The sequence below is a fragment of the Trachemys scripta genome, chromosome 18 (genome assembly GCF_013100865.1).
Source record: "Trachemys scripta elegans isolate TJP31775 chromosome 18, CAS_Tse_1.0, whole genome shotgun sequence".
NCBI lineage: Eukaryota > Metazoa > Chordata > Testudines > Emydidae > Trachemys > Trachemys scripta.
The window spans coordinates 7714430-7728388 of NC_048315.1; the positions used below are offsets into that span (position 1 = coordinate 7714430).

At 42.1% G+C, this 13959-nt stretch overlaps 1 protein-coding gene across 5 annotated transcripts in view; it reads right to left on the minus strand.

The window, feature by feature from the left end:
• Positions 1-13959, minus strand: part of ACACA (acetyl-CoA carboxylase alpha) — a 213410-nt gene that overhangs the window by 173273 nt on the left and 26178 nt on the right. For 4 of the 5 annotated variants that reach the window (XM_034752336.1, XM_034752342.1, XM_034752337.1 and 1 more), the window contains 2 exons: positions 8732-8778; positions 5455-5707 (listed from right to left, as the gene is read on the minus strand). In XM_034752336.1, the coding sequence (XP_034608227.1) occupies positions 5455-5681 (227 nt within the window). In that variant the 5' untranslated portion in view covers positions 5682-5707; positions 8732-8778. Of the gene's footprint in view, positions 1-5454; positions 5708-8731; positions 8779-13959 lie in introns of those variants that run through there. The other variant, XM_034752340.1, reaches the window with a different exon arrangement.

The following is a 13959-nucleotide window of genomic DNA, read 5'->3' on the forward strand; positions in this document are numbered from 1 at the left end:
ATCCCCACAGAGCAGTGAGATGGTGTTTGAGCTGGAGGAGAAAGTGAAGGAGAGGAGGATTAACTGTTTGTTTATGCTCTCTGAGTTACTGAAGTTCAAAAAGCCCAGATCCCCAGACAAAATCCCTCGCTGCCTTCCTCTGTAAAAGTGTACTATTTTTCAGCTTAGAGCGCACGGCGGATATCACACCCACCTCTTAATCTCAATGATCACATGCTTACTTCGTTAGCCCAGCAACAAGCTGTGAACTAAGAACATAAGAACTGCCAATGGTCTATCTAACCCAGTACCTGTCTCCAACAGTGAGTACCAGAGCTTCAGAGAGAGTGTACAGAACAGGGCAATTCCGGGGAGATCCACCCATCTTCCCCTCCTGACGTCCAGCAGCCAGAAGTGACCATCTTGGCTAATAACCATTGATGGACCTATCCTCCATGAACATATCTAGTTCGTTTTTGAACCCAGTTACACTTTTGGCCATCACAACATCCCATAGCAATGAGCTCCACAGGTTAATTGTGTATTGTGTGGAAAAGTACTTCTGCTTATTTCTATTAAACTTGCTGCCTGTAAATTTAATTGGGTGACCGTTGGCTTTTGTACTGTGAGAAAGGGTGAATAACATTTCTCTATCGCTTTTTCCATGCCATTCTTGATTTTATATGCCTCTATCATATTCCCCATTAAATATCTGATTAAATCGGAATTCAATCTTTGTGGCTCAGGGGGTTGGCAATTTAACATGGGTAGAGTGGCATGTTTGATTCCTCTTTCTTTCAAAGTCCACAAAATCCATCAAGAATTGCTTCCCCTAATTTTTAACCTCATTCCCAAGTTCAAAAGCGTCCCATTTTTCAGTCACCACTATTGCCCCAAATCGGGATGGTACTCTCTTTTGACACACTCAGTTCCATGTTTTAGCTAGACAAATCTCTATTAAATGGGCCCTGAGTGGGATTTCTCTGCAGTAAAGCCAGTTTCTCTCAATGACCTAGACTGGAAATCAAACCAGAGTTCTCCATTTGGCAGTGCAGAGCAACAGAACTAGTACTCCAGGCAATCATGCAATAGACTGCCGCATCTCATGAAATGACCAAAAGCCACAACCTATGACCTTAAACTAACTCCCTCTACTAACTTATCTTTGTCTCTTTAGAGTAGGTGCCAGAGTTATCTAGTAGTTACAAAAAGGAAACTGGGAGTCAGACATCTAGGTTCCATTCCTTAGCACTGCCATTGTTTCGCTGTGCATCTCTGGGCAAATGGTTAAAAAAATTTGCTCCAGCATCTTTCCAGGTATTGAAGTTAAGCAATCTATTTGTAAGCACTTGGAGGATTATAAGAAATAGTCAACATGGATTTGTCAAGAACAAACCACACCAAACCAATTTAATTTCCTTCTTTGATAGGATTACTGACCTAGCAGATAAGGGGAAACAATAGACATAACACACCTTGATTTTAGTAAGGCTTTGGACACAATTCTGCATGACATTCTCATAAGCAACCTAGGAAAATGTGGGCTAGATTAAATTACTAAAGGTGGGAGCAGAACTGATTGGAAGACTGTACTCAAAGAGTAGCTATCAATGGTTTGCTATCAAATTGGGAGGGAATATCTAGTGGTGTCCCACAGGGGTCAGTACTGGGTCTGGTACTATTCAATATTTTCATTAATGACTTGGATAATGGAGTAGAGTATGCTTATAAAATCTGCAGATGTCACCAAGCTGGGAAGGGTTGCAAACACTTTGGAGGGCAGGTTTAAAATTCAAAATGTCCTTTACAAATTGAATAACTGATCTGAGTTCAACAAGGTGAAATTCAATAAAGACAAGTGCAAAGTACTTCACCTAGGAAGGAAAAAATCAGATGCACAACTACAAAATGGTGAATAACTGTCTAGGTAGTAGTACTGCGGAAAAGGATCTCGGGGTTATAGTGGATCACAAATCGAACACATGATGCATATGTTAATGCAAAAGGCTAACATGATTCTGGGGTGTATTAAGAGGAGTGCTATATGTAAGACACAGGAGGTAACTGTCCCACTCTGCTTGGCACTGGTGAGGCCTCAGCTGAGTACTGTGTCCAATTCTGGGCACCACACTTTAGGAAAGATGTGGACAAATTGGAGAGAGTCCAGAGGAGAGCAACAAAAATTATAAAAGTTTTAGAAAACCTGACCTATGAGTAACATTGAAAATACTGGGCATGTTTAGTCTTGAGAAAAGAAGACTGATGGGTAACCTGACAACAGTCTTCAAATATGTTAAGAGCTGCTGTAAAGAGGATGGCAATTACTTGTTTCCCATGTCCACCGCAGGTAGAATAAGAAGTAATGGACTTAATCTGCACCAAGAGAGATTTAGGTTAGATATTAAGAAGATCTTTCGAACTAGAAGGGTAGTTAAACTCTGCAATAAGCCCCCAACAGAGGTGGTAGAGTCCCCATCATTGGAAACTTTTACAAACAAGTTGAACAAACACCCGTCAGGGATGGTCCAGGATGGTTTACCTGGTCCTGCCACAGGGTACTGGGCTTGATTTGATAATTTCTCTAGGTCCCTTCCAGCACTACATTTCTAAGAGAATATGATGCCTTGCCTCAGTTTCCCCGATCTGTGAAACAATGATGCTTTAAGATCCTCAGATGAAAGGCAAGGAAAACTACTCCTATTAGTTTTAATTAATCTAAAAAGGTAGCCTTAGGCCGCGACTTTTGTGTTTGTTTGTTTGTTTGAACTGGCAAATCTCTCAACTTGATTGCATATCAAATGACCTCTAAAGAGAGTATCAAAGCAAGCAAATTATGAAAGAGGAGCTCAAGGTTGGGTACCTATTGCATTAAGGATCTTTGTTGCCAGTTAATGGCATAGGAGTAGGGTGACCAGACAGCAAATGTGAATAATTGGGACGGGGTTGGGGGGGGGTTAATAGGAGCCTATGTAAGAAAAAGACCCAAAAATCAGGACTGTCCCTATAAAATCGGGACATCTGGTCACCCTACATAGGAGTGATAGGAAAGAGTGAATAGAACTTTGATTTTTGTCTCTCTTGCATCTTTCCAGGGCTTCTCACCACATTAATGGGTAAGCACCCTCATTTTCCTCAGGTCTAACAATATACGAAGTCTGAGGGCCAGGTTCTCCTTTCTACTGAAAACCTTTTGTGCTGCTAGATTATTAGGGCTGAAGGTCATTGGAAAGGTAATTTCCTCCAGATTTGCATTAAGATTTTAGAACTTGCCTGTGATTTCACTGCCTCTTGGCTAAGAAACTCAAAAGGGCTTAACAGAAACCTTAATAAAAATCGCTGAATATGTCTGTGCGTAGGTATTACCGCTGCCGTTTTATAGACGAGAAAAGACATTTTCATTTAAATATTTTCAGAAGAATCCATTAATTTCGAGTGCCTAACTTGATGACCACTAGGCCCTGATTTTCACCATGCACTACAACTACAACCAAAAGTCAACAGAACCGGTGGATGCTCACCATCTCTGAAAAAGTCAGGCACTGGCTATTCTTCATCTTGGAAACCCAAAATTAGTGGGCCCTCTAGAATATTTTGGCCAAGGTCACACAGCAAATCAGTGACACAGCTAAACACAGAACCCAGGAGTCCAGACCCCCAGTTCTGTGTGCTGGTCAGTAGATCACGCTGCTTCCCAGAATGGGTACTTCAGAGATATAGATTACACTTGTGTCCAGAGGACCACAAAACAAGATCCGTGCCCATTGTTATACAAGCACATAGCAAGAAAGAGTCCCTGTCGCAAAGAGCTTTCTGCCCTTCTCTGTTCAGAGGCTGCATCCTGAAAGGCGAGCTGGGCAGTACAGATGAGAAAAATCATCGTAGAACTCCCCACACCATTCACAAAATGCTGAAAGCATCAATGAAGCAGACACATGTGCATTACAAGCACCACCATCAACTCATACAAACAGCTGTAGGTCAGCAACAAAATGCAACAGCTCTAGAGGGCAGGTATCATTCTGAAGACCCTATAAAGAGCAAACTGACTCCCTTTCCGAAGGAAGCATTAACATCAGGTGGGGACACCTACAGAAACCATCATCAAGTCCATCTTATTTGAGCCCTAATGGGGAGATGAAGTAGCCTTGCTTGTAAGGGTGAGGCTAAGATCCCCTTGAATTGCAAGCAGCAGCCACATTAAATGTAACGCTGCTAGACTGCTGCTTCTATTATTCAGAATGAAATAATTCTCCCAGTGGCAGTAAACACGTTATTACAAACTATACAGAGTACCAGCATGGCACTCTCTCATTCAGAGACAGTCATTTCCTTGGAGATATACAAAGCATTCTGACTACAAGCACCCAAAACATAAAACTCCACCTGTCAGCAACTGTGCAAGCAATGATTTCAAGCACAATGGAGGGAGATTAAAAGAAAACCAAGACGCGCCCTAACTACTCCATCCAAAAGTCAAACATGATTGACTGTGGAGTCATCACCAGTGGGCACCTGAAGCTTCTAGGAGTTTGGGGGAAAAGTGAGACCCCAAAAAGGAGAACCCACTATTATTACTGAGATTATACAAAATGTTCAAAGCCATCTAGGGAATTTAAAAACATAACTTCTGTTAAAATTACTGGAAGATCTGTATCTAACTCCTCTGGACTGCTTTGAAAATCTCAGCCAAAGACACCATGACCTGCAAGAGCTGTTAAGACAGGCAGCATCTTTTCTGTTAACATGCATTGCATTTTGTAACAAAACACTAGCAGATGTGCTAACCACTGCTGAAACACTCAGAACCGGTTAGAAAGGAAAGCGCAACTTGGTTTTAGCTTGCAAGGCCCATCTTTGAAAGCCATTGGTCCATAGCACCAAATACTATAGCTGGATTTTGAAAAGGAAAGAAGGAGTGGGTAATGTTGTGGCCAAAGAGTACCCTTTGTATCTATGCAAGCCAAGCTAAGGGTACTCAAATCTAGAGAGTCAGGACATATGCCAGTCATTGCAGGAACACTTCCTCACACTACAACCATCCTAGTGCACAGAAACGTACGATTGGCCATGTGCATTATTACCTTCCTCTGAAATATGGTTAGTCAATAGACCACCACCAGAGCCAGATATCAGACTTCATAGATCCAGTTATAGCATCTCCTCTGTTACTGTCATCAGACACGATCCATGTTCTGGAGACTTCCTGCTTTAGTATCACAGAACTTTATCAGTCTTGCTCATTCACCCCAAATATTGCCCCTCAAAAGCCTTATCAAAGAGGGAGAAAATGAGGCCCTTCCTCCAACAGCAACAAGATACAGTGTCCCTTCCCCATACTCCTTGTGCTCCAGCTCACATTTCAGTTGAGTTGGGTAAGAAGGAAGCCTATTGTAACAAGACAGTCTTTCTAGGACTAAAAGGAACAAGGTGAGAAAAGCCCGCATACTGGATTGGATTAGTAGGGTTTTTACATACCTTATATGACTAGCCAGGCCATCTTGAACATTAGACAGTCCTGGGTCTGAAAGGGAATCTGAACAGACAGACACAGGAGACAGAGACCTCTCTTTCTCCTCAAGCAGATCAAGTTTCACCAAGGAGCTCGTCTCATCCTCTGAGTTATCCTCAGACACAGAGCCAAGGATGAAATGAGAGTGCAGGTTCAGCTCCAGGGGCTTCGTGGTAGGGGAGGACTCCTCCATAGTGACTCCGAAGTGGGCTCTTAGCACTAAAAGAGAAAAAAGCAAGAGCTGAAATTAGTATTAGCTCCTAGGGGAAACAAGAAAGCCTTCAAAAGCCGGGTTCATTTGTGGCCAGACACACACTGTTGAAATACCATGTCTGACCATGATCCAGACTAGTCACTTGTACAAACAGAAAAGCCACTGAAATAACACAAGTATCAATGCAACGGATCATTCTAATCTGTTGCAAAAGCTGCTGGCTTAGACAAAGCTACAGGAAGGACAAACAATCCTTAAGCAGGCACAACTTTTGTTATAAAATTCATAGCTAGAAAACCAATATGGAGGCATTTATTCTTATTTAACATTTATATTTTGGTAGTGCCTAAAGGCCAACCAGATTGGGGCCCATTGCGCTAGACACTGCACAAACATATAATAATTGGCGAAGAGCTTATGATCTAAAATACAGTACACAGCAGGGGAATGGGACAAACCAGCAGACTGGGGTGTGATGATAAAATCAGACATCCACTGGCAGTCTTTTACTTGGGACCAAACGGAGGGCCAACTCAAAGAGAGAAGGTTGGCTGTTTTATAAAATATAATACAAATGTTTGGTGCTGTGGTTGTTTTTCAAAAATCAGTTGTTTAATGTATTTTTGAAAGAGATAGCTGGATTTAATCCTTCCCCTGCGGCACTTGTAGCATTTTGCTAGTGCAAGAGAAACAACAAATGAAATTGACTAGTTTCCAAAAGTGAAACTTTCTAATCTGTCATCATCACCGAAGCTAACTGAAACACAAAGAGGAAACAAACAGCAAAACCAGTTTAAAGTAAATTAGACTGAGAAGTTTAACAATGTTGATGGTCTAGAGCACAGCACAGAGATTACTTAACATCACAGCATCCCTTTACAGAGGTCACTTCTGCTGTGAAAAGCTGATGTAAGATTAGTATTAAGTAATTGGTGTTTGCAATACATGAACTACAACACATAGGTATAAAAAAATTGCAAACGTTTTTCTGTATGCATGTACTATGTACCTACCAATAAAAGAGGAATAATAGCAAATACTTTATCTCAGTCTTACATGATTTAGATGTGAAGGGCTTACATGAGGAAACTGGACAGTATTAAAATGGCAAGTACTGATATGAAAGAATCGGCAATAAAACTTTATAAGAGTGGAAAGCTTATTCTGCAAATTGGGAATCTCAGGCATTGAAGATTTTGATCAATGTAGTATCAAAATGCTGGAAGTTTTCAGGCTCGGTATAGAATTATGGCAGAAGACTTGATATCTGAGAGACTTCCGGATTCATTTCATGTATTATGGAAGAAAAAATGTGCATTATGGGCTCCTTGAAAGTCCTCCATTCACAAACCAGGCACAGCATGAGCAAGAAGAATTCGAGCTTTCCCTGCCAAGGTGCCTCAACCTGATCCAGGAGGGATCACCTCTAGGGGAGAGTTCAGTCTCCAAGACCCACTCAGCCCTGAATTTCACCTGTCTTTCTCAGATTATCCATCTGCACAGTACGGTGGTACAAGGCTTGGTAGCATGCCTTAAGTTCTTCAGATGAAAGGCACTGAATATGTGCAAAGTTTTATCCCATTTATATAAAAATCTTTAAATAGAAGAGTATGTGCTCCTTCAAGGCTAGAAACGTTAGTGTGACTGTGACAGGGTACAGGAACAGTGGTGTGCAATGGGACCGAAACCTGTAACCTACTGAGTTCCTTGAACTTTCACTAAAGTAACAGAAGCTGTGAGTGTGCAAGTGCCCTGCAAGATTGGGCCTAGAAGACAAGGGTGATACACATCTAAGGAAGTGTATGCATAGGAAGAGAGGCCTTCAGAAAAACCAGTGTCAAACCTGGATACAGTAAAAAAAAAATCAGAGCGGTGGTAATCTTAGCCAATTCCGAACACAAGGTAATTACCCAGCTGGGGGCCATGCTGGAAACTTGCCAGGATTTCATCAAGAATAAAATGGAGCAGATTGAAGCTCCCTTGGAGCAACAGGTTGTAGCAGGAACGACTGAATTTTGTCATGATCAGTCACCATGAGCCCACACTACTACACTTTCTCCACAGCATGGATTGCCTGGATACATCTCTCCTAATCAATTCAACACGGTTGCAGGAGCCTTGGGCACTGGTGGCACACTGGTCTCTCCTGTTCTCTGCCTGTGGCACACAGCAGTTCTGTCTGAGCACTGAAGTGCTTTAGCTTAACTAAAGTCATTGGGCTCCATAAGGGGGTTCTGGGATGAAGTTTGATTGTCTGTAATATTCAGGAGGGCAAACTATATAATCTAATGATCCCTTCTGGCCTTACACTCTGTGATTGAGAGAACACAACTATCCTGGACCATCTTCTGCAATTCTGCACACTGCCTCCCCAGCTCTACGGCCTCAGACAACTAAATTGGGATTTCGCATTTAAAGTGTTGGTTTACCTTATGTATAAGTGCAATGCTGACAGACTCCGGTCAGCAGCAGCTGGGATCAAATCTGGGACCTATGGAGCTTAATGCAGGAACCACTATTGCATGAGCTAAAAGACACAAGGCTGTAGCAGTCTCATTAAATTCTAGCTGGTCTAGCTGCCACTAGAGGGGGACAGAGTGTCACACCCAAGCAGGCATGGCTTACATACTCCCCCTAGCTGAGGAAGCACATCTCGAGCTTCAGAGAGCTTCAGTTGATATCCCAGATGAGCGTCCACTTGAAATACCAACAGACCCCAGTCGGCAGCGGCTGGGATCAAACTTGGGACCTCTGGACCCTAATACATGACTCACTACTGCATGAGCTAAAAGGCACACATCTTAGCCAAGGTTGTAGCAGATTCATCAATTTCTAACGGGTCTGGCTGCCACTAGAGGGGGACAGAGAGCCACACCAAGCAGGCATGGGTTACATAAGCAATGAGCAAAAACCACAATCATTGAAGTAAAAAATCGCTTACAATTTCATAATTGACTCAATAATATGAAATCAGCATAGAGCTTCACATGGAAACACAATCAGATTACGGACTGTTAACAATGACTAACCTCTTGTAATCGCTGCAATCTGAGTAGCTATCCACCTCCAAAACGAACTGGAAAAGAAGAGACAAACACCAATAAATACATAATAATACTTTTGATACACAGCTCCTGTAATCAGAAGATCTCCAAGCTCTGTCAATCAATCATCACAACAGCCTGTGAGACAGGTATGCTACTCAATGTACGGAGAGTGAAGGAGAGGCACAGAGAAGGTTAAATGACTTGCCCAAGGTCATACAGTGAGCCAAGAATGGAATCCAGAATTCCTGACTCAGTCCCATATTGTATCGACTATAGCCTATGCTTCCTCCTATTGGTCACTCACAAGACAATACTTGGTAGCTTTGTGAGCAATTTGCTAACACAGAACATCTAAAGGCTCGTTCATTCAACCTGTATTTTTTGTTACTGCAAGATAGAGGGGGAAAGGCAACTTGATTTCCCCCCCACCCCGGTGTTTTAAAAAAACCTGAGTTTAGTGCTGTGAAGAGAGGGAGTAAAAGCACTCACGGTGCAGTCAGGTGCCTTGGGAGCTTCTCCCACGCAGCTGTGCCAATATGTCTCAACCCTGTCTTTTGGAACCTCCTTCTATTACAGCCTGAAGCCTTTCACACAATCCTCCCACTGCACCTCCATCCTGTCCTGCAGCAGCAAGTCCTAATCTGGCCCTGGGTCTCCTACACAGCGGAGCCAAAGCATGTCAGCCCTGTCCTGTGGCTGTCACCTGAGCAGAGGCTGCAGATTGTGCTTAACTGTGCCCAATTGGGGAAGGTGAAGGAGACAAGCAGGGACTCTGAGGAGACCCACCAAACTCATTTTCAATTGCAGTCTAAGACAAACAACAAAAAGCTAGTGAGATTCAGGAAAAATACTCCCATCCATCCACATCTAGTGCCGAACAGATTTTGAAGTCATCCTACGCGACACACACATAGTTCTGAGTGGAGAGCCAGATATCTCCTTGTACAAGAAGGGCGACCTTTTACTAACCCTGGATAGATTTTCTTCTTGTAACTCAAAAGACTGCACTTTCAAGAACAACGTTAACAAAATAAAAAGATGCCCTTAAGTTCCAGTTAAGATTTAAAATACACATCAGTAACTTCAAAGAAAACCGCTGTAGTTTAAACAAAAAAGCAACTGTTGAGGAGCCAGGAAATTCAAAGTGAAGGTTACAGCTTAAAAAAAATTGGAAGTATGGAAATGCACAGATCAGCTGGGTTTTGGGGAACAATGTGCGGGTCAGAGATAAGGCCACCCAAGCAATCAAAAAGTCTTATCTGCATTGCAATTACAGCCACATTAGGAAAACTACAGGAATGTAGCAGAGTTCCCTTAACATGAACAATCTGGTCTGGTCTAGGCAGGCAAAACCAACTCACATTGTAACATGAATAGGACAAAATCATGTTGCAACTGGACGTCTTTAACATAGTTATAATTGTAGTGTAGGCAAGACAATTGAATCCTAAACCACCACTGTTTCTTTTCATCAGTGACTGAGAATTAAGAATACATCTGACTGGCATATTCAATCTTACTGTGATTGTGCATGGGTGTATTATTTAGATCAAACTGTACCTGTGTTAACAACACAACTCCTGGTTTCTTTAGGGCCATATGCAACCCATAAAAAAAAAACCCTGATGAATACTTAACCACTATGGGATTATAAAGACTGTGTTTAGACAGTTTTGAGATTATAAAACCTGCCACTGTACCGGTTTTGATTGTTTGGTTTGGGGTGGTTTTTTGAGGTGGGGGGAGCAATTATAAAACCTGCAACTATCTGCCCAGGGCAGAGATTAAACTGTTTGTGAAAACTCCTGCAAACTGAGGCTAGGTCTACACTACCTACCTGAATTGGCGGGTAGAAATCGATCTCTCGGGGATCGATTTACTGCGTCCCGTCGGGACACGACAATCGATCCCCGAATCGACGCTCTTACTCCACCAGCGGAGGTGGGAGTAAGCGCCGTTGACGGGAAGCCGCAGAGGTCGATTTTGCCGCCGTCCCTACAGCGGGGTAAATCGGCTGCAATACGTCGAATTCAGCTACGCTAGTCGCGTATCTTAAATCGACCCCCCCCCCCCCCCCGTAGTGAAGACCTGCCCTTAGCCACCTGGACAGATCCCTGTTCTCTTCAATAGGTCTTGGCATACACATACATGAAGGGGTCTGTCCCTGCAGCTTTGTTGTAGAATCCGGGTTTAAATAATTAGCTCAAACTCTCCTAAACTAGCCAAAGGCACATTTACAGCCAACAAACCAAGGCCAAAACCTACACTAGGAGACCTTCCAGGAAGGGGGGGATGGGGACACCTTGTTTTTAAGGCTCATCTCTCAAAAATGCCTTGTTCAATTTGCATCAAATTTGCCCCCAAAAAATTCTACTCTGGCATCAAATCACACATGGAAAATTTCAGCTGTATTGATCTAGTATTGGCACAGTAACTGTAGTGGGAGAAAATTATCGAGGTTATGACATAAAGCTAGCTATGGAGAGAGAGAGAAACTACTGTCTCAAACACTTAGCAATTATACAGTCTCTCATCTCAGGAGAGAAGGAACTTTATAAGCATTAACTAAGCCTTGGATCACCACCATTAGGCAAAATATTCTCTTTTTTGCAGATGAGGAAACTGAGGCACAGAGAGACTAAGTAGCTTGCCCAACAATTCAACGGCAACCCACGAAACTCCTCATCCATGCTAAACCACTTGACCATTCTTCCTCTCAGTGCACCTCTACTCAAAATCAATCATCAGTGCTACTCAATCCTCTTCAATAGGCCATGTTGTCTAGAGCCAAAGCCACAAACGTTCTTTGTTTAGATTTCCATGAACAACTCCTGGGCAGCTGGTAATTAGCTATCTGCTCCCTACTTGTTCTAAATATGTTGAAACTTTCTCATTTTTTCATTTTTTAAAAACTGGATTTCAGCTTTGTTTTTTGCTCAAATGAACTGTAGCCCTTTCCAAAGAGCTTCTCAGAGAAGCCAGTTGGTTTTCATACTGTGGGGACAGGATTCTAAAATCCCAAGAAAACCTGGCCTGGTGCACATTTTTCTTGAAAATTTAACTGTCCAAGTTTGAAATACACAATATCTTTGTTTAACTGTGCTTGCGCTAAACACCTGGGTAAGGGCCTCATCCTGCACCACTAACGTCAACCGGGAGTTTTGCAACGGACTTCAACGGGGGCTGGATTGGGCCCTAACAAAAGACTGGTCATATCCTCACAACAGCAATGCTCTCCTGCTTTCTAAAATCCCCGGTTTCCAATGTTGTTAAAACAGTTTGCAAGGCAAACTTTTCAGAGACTGAGGTGACTAAAAATTGCACTGCAAGGTCCAGATTTAGACCCTGATCCTACAGAGACTTAAGCACATGCACAATTTTATTCACATTGGGACCACTCATGTGAAAAGTTACACCTTGGCATAAATCTTTGTAGGATTCGAGCCACATTCTCCTTTTTGTTCTCCCCTCCAGATCAAATTAACCAAAAGATGGAAAATTTGTTTTTGCAATTGCCCAGCACTGCAGACTCAACAAGGAATCTACAAGCCAAGCTGTGCTCTTTAGGTAATAAAGACTTTGCAATAATGTTGATGATGCTCAAAGCAGGGCAGAACCCAGAGCTCACTCTTCCAGAGCTGCATGAACTAACACTAGTAAAAGATTACTTTGTCAGAAAAGACATGAACACAAAGAATTGGGAGGCAGACACAGGGAGCAAAGCTGTGAAGAATAATTGGGCCTAGCGAGTGTGTAAGAAAGTACCATTCATTTTCAGTAATTTTTCTCCCTCTGAAATGCCATTTAGAGTGACACTGATGTAATTTTGGCTCAAATTTAACTTTTACTTAAAGAAAAATCTTTTACAAAACTATTTCTGAAGTGAATTACTTTATTGATTTATTTTTCATTTCAGGGGAAACAAATTGAATGGATTTTTTAAAAATTAGAATAGTGTCTCCACACCACTTTGAAGAGGTAAAGCACAATATAAATTCTAATAATAATGATAATGAATTCAAGCAATTCTAAAAATATATATATATATACAGCATTATTACCATTGACAACCAGAAAGTGAAAGTGACTAGAAAACAACAATAAAACTGACCAGTCCTGTTACAGTTGTTTGCGTTTGCTGAATTTGAAGGTGAGCAGCACATGCATCTGGACTAACTTTGGAAGTCAGTTTCCAGATCAACAGAGGATGAAATCCCACACTTAGGGGTAAAGTCACAACTTCTTCAAGGATACCTAGGTATGTGGGTGAGCATCAGGAATGCCACAACTATCTGCCTAGGTTCCTAGCACATGCCCAATACCACTGCATCTGAGGACTGACTCTGGAAGCCCACTTCTGCCAACAGACATCACCACAGAATTAATGGGCCACCATCCTGGGCGTCCTCTTAATCTGAACCAAGAGGACAAAAATCAGACCAAAGAATCACCCAGATATAATTTAGGAGATAATGTTCGTACTTCACGGTCCAACAGACACAGATGAGGTTTTCATCTCGGGGCCAAAAGACCAAACACATCAAGACATTTGATCATAGCCTTTAATAGGCTGAGAGACTACTTAACACTTGATTGATCTTAGCTCAGAGGAGCCGAGAAGCTCCTCTGCTTTTTCCATTCCCTCTCCCTGAGATTTTATTCCCTCTCCATTTATACTAGTTTCTTTCTAGTTTATCATTTGTTCTGCAGTTTCAATTGGATGCTACCTACTTCCTGTCCTAAACGGCTCTGCACCACTGAACAGCTGTCAAACGTAGTGTACCATAAAGTGCTTTTGGATATTTGGATTCTACTCCTTTTAAACCTCCCAGTATATTTCACTCTACAATAGGTTAAAATAAAATCCTGACTATGAATAATAGGTCCAATTCAGCAATCCATACACATTCAGCAAAGCACTTAGGCATGTACCTAAATCCTATCAAAATCAATGAGATTAAGAACATGCTTAAGTGCTTTGCTGAAGTCCCATTTACTCCAGTGGGACTTAAGCACATGCTTAAATGTTTTCCTGAACAGTAGTGGATTTAAACACAGGCTATAATGTTTCCCTCTGATATCTGCCTCCTTATGTGACTTCACAGAATGTTCCTTTCCGAAGAGTCAGGTAGTCATTTCCTCCCAGAAGAACGCGAAGAGTCTATTCAAATTAGGGAAAGCAAAGTGAATATGCTAAAATAAAGCTAAAT